Source organism: Macrosteles quadrilineatus, unplaced genomic scaffold (genome assembly GCF_028750875.1).
Source record: "Macrosteles quadrilineatus isolate MER2022 unplaced genomic scaffold, UCM_ALF_1.0 Scaffold_140__1_contigs__length_277083, whole genome shotgun sequence".
Taxonomy (NCBI): Eukaryota; Metazoa; Arthropoda; class Insecta; order Hemiptera; family Cicadellidae; genus Macrosteles; species Macrosteles quadrilineatus.
The window spans coordinates 46353-54309 of NW_026542733.1; the positions used below are offsets into that span (position 1 = coordinate 46353).

The 7957-nt window shown below is 34.3% G+C and overlaps 1 protein-coding gene across 1 annotated transcript; it reads right to left on the bottom strand.

Moving 5' to 3' along the window:
- Positions 1–3141: 3141 nt before the first annotated feature.
- On the bottom strand, positions 3142–7408 carry LOC128982152 (lysosomal aspartic protease-like). Its single transcript, XM_054401210.1, has 4 exons — positions 7336–7408; positions 6671–6780; positions 5599–5789; positions 3142–3151 (listed from the first exon to the last, which is right to left on the bottom strand). Exons 1-4 carry the CDS (start codon positions 7406–7408, stop codon positions 3142–3144), a joined length of 384 nt encoding a protein of 127 aa, XP_054257185.1.
- Positions 7409–7957: the final 549 nt, after the last annotated feature.

Genomic DNA, 7957 nt, shown 5'->3' on the forward strand with positions numbered 1-7957 from the left:
AAGACTTGTTATCAAGGTTGACTCCTTATTGAGGTTTGCAATAACATGTGATTTGGGGTAAAATAAATTCAAGGGGATTTGAAAATTACACTTGTTATCAACGAAGACTTGTTTTCGAGGGTCTTCCTACCGAGGTTCAACTGTATGAGTTTCTTAGTAGGCTTTCAACGAAGCTACACTATAAATATTTTTCAGGTTTGACCAGACTAATTGCACTTTCACAAATTAAATATTGGAAACATACTCTTTAAAAATAGTTGACAATTCTGTTTGGTGAACTGTATATTTAATATTTTTGTCATTAAATAGGTTGTTTTTAACATGCTGTATTTAGCTGTGTGTAGTTGGTAGTGTGGCAAAAAAGTATAATATGAAACTCATTTGGGAAGATGATTACAGAGCTTGTAGTGCGTCACTGTCACTTTATTAAATGTAATGAGTAATGTAATTAAATGTAATAAAGTTGTTTTAGAATTTTTAAAGTTATGTTGTAACAGTTGTTTCAAGTTTTTTCACTTATCTAATGAATCAAGTGATTTCATTGCCAGGGACGTAACTAGGCTATTCAGCACCCATAGAAAACCACAAAAAAAAAGGTTTTCACAATTTATTTTTGTTATATAGTATATTATTGATTAAATTGTGCATATTTATGAAAATAGTTGTTGAGTTTGAGGGAGAGTTGGAGAGTGGAGAGGATTTTCCATTGTCACGTGATTTAAAATGTTTTCTATTGCTTTCACCCCCAACAAACCCAAAACATCTTGCGCCTCTGGGTCCGAGCACGTTTGAAAGCAAGCCTGGATTAACCTTTAACACGTTCGCTGCTACGGACGTTCTGGAACGTCAGCCGGGCCACGGCGCCAGGAGCTAAGAACGTTCCAGAACGTCACCGTTCATTGTTGTTTAACGTTGCTATGGATAAGCCAGCACGTCACAAGCGTTCTATATTTCTTTGCAGCTCGTGGGGACGTACTTTTCTGACAATAAAAAATATAGTTTCCCAAGTCACCACCTGGGTCGTTTGGAACAGGGCTTTGTTTTACCTCTTTCCTGCTGGATAGCGATACTACTTTAACGACTGTAACCTGGGTAGTGCTGCTATCTATCAGAATCACTTAGTACTATATCCAAAGCCAGTTTTATTGCAGAACATTGCCATCCAGTATAACTACTGTTGTTTTTATTGTAATTCAGTGTATCGGTGGCAATGTTACGCAGCGGCCGAGCGTTAGTTCAGCAACTGGCGCCGTCCCGGCATCTAGCGCTCAGCAGCGAACGTGTTAAGTCAAATAATATTTAGTGTAATTGTCGTTATTATAATACCGTATTATCATTCCATGTTTTTGTAGTTTTTATACAAGTACACATTCTTGTCCTTTGTTAATTCAATAAACAATATTATTCTCTCTGTGATTTATGTAAACATTGTGAATCTATGTTAAATCACTATGTAATATTTTAACTGTCTTGTGTATGGTTGCCAATATAAATAAATTGCCTATTACAGGACAGATAATGATTAACCTAGAACAAATTGGTTCAAAAGTTAACTCTTGTGGAATGTGTTTGGGACACACTCCTTAACATTTACCGAGAATTCCCAAAAACTTCAGCAAAATTTGCCATCTTGGAAAATGGCAGCGAAACAAATCAAACTTTCAAGGCTTTACGGAAGTTGAATAAATTTGAAGTTATAACAATTTCCCTTAAACCTCACAAGTATGATTTGTTTCGATGCCATTTTCCAGGATGGCAGATTTTGCTGAAGTGGCATTTTTTGGGAATTCTCGGGAAATATTTAAGAGTGTGTCCCAAGCACATTCCAGAAGAGTTTATCCTTGAACTAATTTGTTCTAGGTTAGGGTCTTTTTTTGGATAACTGTCTTGTACTATAGGTAAAGTAACACATTGATCAATAGCTAATTGTCAATAAATTATACAGAAAAAAGTGAACTGAAAACATACCTGTTAATGTAGAAAGAAAATATTGGAGCAATTTTGTTCTGTCTGTAGATGTTGTAGAACAAAGGAGTGACACCGGGGGACAGTTTTTCTAAGCCTAGCCCTAGGTCTCCGTCTGGTTCATACAGAGCGTTTATCCATGGCAAATGTTTGAGTTCTGCAAACTTCTGATCTGTGGTATTCATCTGGCCAACCTGGGGAGCAAAGGTATGTTACAATTTCATCAACAAAAACATAGTGAGAAAATGTACAGGAAACTTTTTTAACAACTTATAACTCAAGCTTGGGGCTGATTTTCACATTATTTAAACTTTTCACATATTTTTAAGCGGTTTGTAAATACATTCAGTCTGATGGGAGCATTTATACACTATGGTGTAACCACTCCCGCTTCATGTGCTGCAGCCAACTCCAATGGCAAATATAGTATATTTTTGAAACCGAGTGTTTATTATTTTTGGTAATATCCTAGACTGCTTGTACTAATTCCTACTTACCTAACCAATCTGAAATTTCTTGCGTACCGTACTTTGATGAATGTTCTGAATGGTTGTGCCCAACGTATATGATGTTACATATGGTTTTACTGCTTTAATTTGTTTGAACTATTAAGAGTCAAAACAACAGAGTAACACGGACCCATGAGGTTCAAGGATTGAGAGAGAAGAAGTAAAATTGTAATGATTCGAACTTCAACTAATCAGCTGTTTAGGCCAATTTAATTGTTGAGTGCTGCAATTAGTGTTTGGTACAATGTTTGGTTGCATCACTGTCAGTGGCAATGAGAGGTTTAAACAAAAACATAACCTCTCTTAGAAGTAATGAGTAGTGATTTATAATTAAAACACTGTCGTAGGTAAAGTAATGTATGCAACTTGCGTAAATAGTGTTAACGACACTTGTAGAAGGTTTTAATGCACTCGCCAAGGCTGGCACCTTAAATTTTCTACTCGTGTCGTTAACACACTACTACTATAAGTCCCCTGAAAAAAAGCACTATTAACTACAAATAATATTTTTGTTAAATCAAGTGTATAAAAAAAGATTAGTGATTATTGAAAATGGATAAAACTTACCAAGAACAAGTCATTGGAAAGATATCCAACATAAGTGTTGGAAATGTTGAAGTTGGTGCCATCAGGTTTATAAGTCGATGATCTACTGTGGTCATATCTTTCATGTCGGGCTGAAAAATACATTTATACCTTAATCAATAATCACCTGTATCATAAATTTAATTAACCTATATTAAAATCAGTAGGATATTGGCAAAAATGAATTCCAAACTGTTCTTCGAGGTCTCCTTTATAATTAAGCTCTCAAAAGCTCTGGAACTTTTCAAAAAGAAACCTAAATATGCTGGTTCAAAATTGTATAACAAAATTTCAAAAACCATTACAGATAAGGCATCAAATAAAAATTCAAGATTAAATTGTAGCAATACTTCATCAAAAAAGCTATTTATTCTTGTGATGAGTTATAAGAAGTGATGTTAGTTTGTACATTTTTAATTCTAAGATACCTTTGTTTATCATTTTTCAATGCCTGTATTTGGCACTATTTATGTGTATTCGATGTTACAAACAAATAAAGATTCTTTGAATTGAATGAGTGAACTTGTGGAGACTAATGTATAATACTTCATGTCTTTTAAGCCATATGGGAAACACGTTTTAATATTGGCTTCCAATCGGCCACATAAACCAAAGACCAGCGAAACCAAGACAGTAAAGCACAATACCACAAGCTATGCTGACGAGGGGGCATTCCACGGACGGAACCCAGGTGTAGGCCCAAGCCGTGTCCATCACCATTTTGAATGTCTTCCCAGGCTTGCCAATGTTGACAAAACCATAGTTTTGGGTATGAAAATATACACATAAATAGTAAGGACATTAAAAGGTTAGGTACTTTTAGCTATTAGCACACTAATCACTTTTCGCTATACTAAAAATTAATCAATTGGTTTCTGTAGTTTTTTCATACCAGAAAGTCATCTTTCATAGTAAGGCAACAGTAAAGTCAGCTGGAGTAAGGGTCAATTTAAGGATTGTTCTCACGTGAACATGACACTTTTTCAAAAAGCTATAATACAGTAGAACCTTGATAACAAGACTCTCATGGGGATTATTAAATAATACTTGTTATCAAGGTTGACTCCTTATTGAGGTTTGCAATAACATGTGATTTGGGGTAAAATAAATTCAAGGGGATTTGAAAATTACACTTGTTATCAACGATGACTTGTTTTCGAGGGTCTTCCTATCGAGGTTCAACTGTATGAGTTTCTTAGTAGGCTTTCAACGAAGCTACACTATAAATATTTTTCAGGTTTGACCAGGCCAAATGCACTTTCACAAATTAAATATTGGAAACATACTCTTTAAAAATAGTTGACAATTCTGTTTGGTAAATTGTATATTTAATATTTTTGTCATTAAATGGGTTGTTTTTAACATGCTGTGTTTAGCTGTGTGTAGTTGGTAGTGTGGCAAAAAAATATAATATGAAACTCATTTGGGAAGATGATTACAGAGCTTGTAGTGCGTCACTGTCACTTTATTAAATGTAATGAGTAATGTAATTAAATGTAATAAAGTTGTTTTAGAATTTTTTAAGTTATGTTGTAACAGTTGTTTCAAGTTTTTTCACTTATCTAATGAATCAAGTGATTTCATCGCCAGGGACGTAACTAGGCTATTCAGCACCCATAGAAAACCACAAAAAAAAAGGTTTTCACAATTTATTTTTGTTATATAGTATATTATTGATTAAATTGTGCATATTTATGAAAATAGTTGTTGAGTTTGAGGGAGAGTTGGAGAGTGGAGAGGATTTTCCATTGTCACGTGATTTAAAATGTTTTCTATTGCTTTCACCCCCAACAAACCCAAAACATCTTGCGCCTCTGGGTCCGAGCACATTTGAAAGCAAGCCTGGATTAACCTTTAAGTCAAATGGTATTTAGTGTAATTGTCGTTATTATAATACCGTATTATCATTCCATGTTTTTGTAGTTTTTATACAAGTACACATTCTTGTCCTTTGTTAATTCAATAAACAATTTTATTCTCTCTGTGATTTATGTAAACATTGTGCATCTATGTTAAATCACTATGTAATATTTTAACTGTCTTGTGTATGGTTGCCAATATAAATAAATTGCCTATTACAGGACAGATAATGATTAACCTAGAACAAATTGGTTCAAAAGTTAACTCTTGTGGAATGTGTTTGGGACACACTCCTTAACATTTACCGAGAATTCCCAAAAACTTCAGCAAAATTTGCCATCTTGGAAAATGGCAGCGAAACAAATCAAACTTTCAAGGCTTTACGGAAGTTGAATAAATTTGAAGTTATAGCAATTTCCCTTAAACCTCACAAGTATGATTTGTTTCGATGCCATTTTCCAGGATGGCAGATTTTGCTGAAGTGGCATTTTTTGGGAATTCTCGGGAAATATTTAAGAGTGTGTCCCAAGCACATTCCAGAAGAGTTTATCCTTGAACTAATTTGTTCTAGGTTAGGGTCTTTTTTTGGACAACTGTCTTGTACTATAGGTAAAGTAACACATTGATCAATAGCTAATTGTCAATAAATTATACAGAAAAAAGTGAACTGAAAACATACCTGTTAATGTAGAAAGAAAATATTGGAGCAATTTTGTTCTGTCTGTAGATGTTGTAGAACAAAGGAGTGACACCGGGGGACAGTTTTTCTAAGCCTAGCCCTAGGGTTCCGTCTGGTTCATACAGAGCGTTTATCCATGGCAAATGTTTGACTTCTGCAAACTTCTGATCTGTGGTATTCATCTGGCCAACCTGGGGAGCAAAGGTATGTTACAATTTCATCAACAAAAACATAGTGAGAAAATGTACAGGAAACTTTTTTAACAACTTATAACTCAAGCTTGGGGCTGATTTTCACATTATTTAAACTTTTCACATATTTTTAAGCGGTTTGTAAATACATTCAGTCTGATGGGAGCATTTATACACTATGGTGTAACCACTCCCGCTTCATGTGCTGCAGCCAACTCCAATGGAAAATATAGTATATTTTTGAAACCGAGTGTTTATTAGTTTTGGTAATATCCTAGACTGCTTGTACTAATTCCTACTTACCTAACCAATCTGAAATTTCTTGCGTACCGTACTTTGATGAATGTTCTGAATGGTTGTGCCCAACGTATATGATGTTACATATGGTTTTACTGCTTTAATTTGTTTGAACTATTAAGAGTCAAAACAACAGAGTAACACGGACCAATGAGGTTCAAGGATTGAGAGAGAAGAAGTAAAATTGTAATGATTCGAACTTCAACTAATCAGCTGTTTAGGCCAATTTAATTGTTGAGTGCTGCAATTAGTGTTTGGTACAATGTTTGGTTGCATCACTGACAGTGGCAATGAGAGGTTTAAACAAAAACATAACCTCTCTTAGAAGTAATGAGTAGTGATTTATAATTAAAACACTGTCGTAGGTAAAGTAATGTATGCAACTTGCGTAAATAGTGTTAACGACACTTGTAGAAGGTTTTAATGCACTCGCCAAGGCTGGCACCTTAAATTTTCTACTTGTGTCGTTAACACACTACTACTATAAGTCCCCTGAAAAAAAGCACTATTAACTACAAATAATATTTTTGTTAAATCAAGTGTATAAAAAAGATTAGTGATTATTGAAAATGGATAAAACTTACCAAGAACAAGTCATTGGAAAGATATCCAACATAAGTGTTGGAAATGTTGAAGCTGGTGCCATCAGGTTTATAAGTCGATGATCTACTGTGGTCATATCTTTCATGTCGGGCTGAAAAATACATTTATACCTTAATCAATAATCACCTGTATCATAAATTTAATTAACCTATTTTAAAATCAGTAGGATATTGGCAAAAATGAATTCCAAACTGTTCTTCGAGGTCTCCTTTATAATTAAGCTCTCAAAAGCTCTGGAACTTTTCAAAAAGAAACCTAAATATGCTGGTTCAAAATTGTATAACAAAATTTCAAAAACCATTACAGATAAGGCATCAAATAAAAATTCAAGATTAAATTGTAGCAATACTTCATCAAAAAAGCTATTTATTCTTGTGATGAGTTATAAGAAGTAATGTTAGTTTTTACATTTTTAATTCTAAGATACCTTTGTTTATCATTTTTCAATGCCTGTATTTGGCACTATTTATGTGTATTCGATGTTACAAAAAAATAAAGATTCTTTGAATTGAATGAGTGAACTTGTGGAGACTAGTGTATAATACTTCATGTCTTTTAAGCCATATGGGAAACACGTTTTAATATTGGCTTCCAATCGGCCACATAAACCAAAGACCAGCGAAACCAAGACAGTAAAGCACAATACCACAAGCTATGCTGACGAGGGGGCATTCCACGGACGGAACCCAGGTGTAGGCCCAAGCCGTGTCCATCACCATTTTGAATGTCTTCCCAGGCTTGCCAATGTTGACAAAACCATAGTATTGGGTATGAAAATATACACATAAATAGTAAGGATATTAAAAGGTTAGGTACTTTTAGCTATTAGCACACTAATCACTTTTCGCTATACTAAAAATTAATCAATTGGTTTCTGTAGTTTTTTCATACCAGAAAGTCATCTTTCATAGTAAGGCACCAGTAAAGTCAGCTGGAGTAAGGGTCAATTTAAGGATTGTTCTCACGTGAACATGACACTTTTTCAAAAAGCTATAATACAGTAGAACCTTGATAACAAGACTCTCATGGGGATTATTAAATAATACTTGTTATCAAGGTTGACTCCTTATTGAGGTTTGCAATAACATGTGATTTGGGGTAAAATAAATTCAAGGGGATTTGAAAATTACACTTGTTATCAACGATGACTTGTTTTCGAGGGTCTTCCTATCGAGGTTCAACTGTATGAGTTTCTTAGTAGGCTTTCAACGAAGCTACACTATAAATATTTTTCAGGTTTGACCAGGCCAATTGCACTTTCACAAATT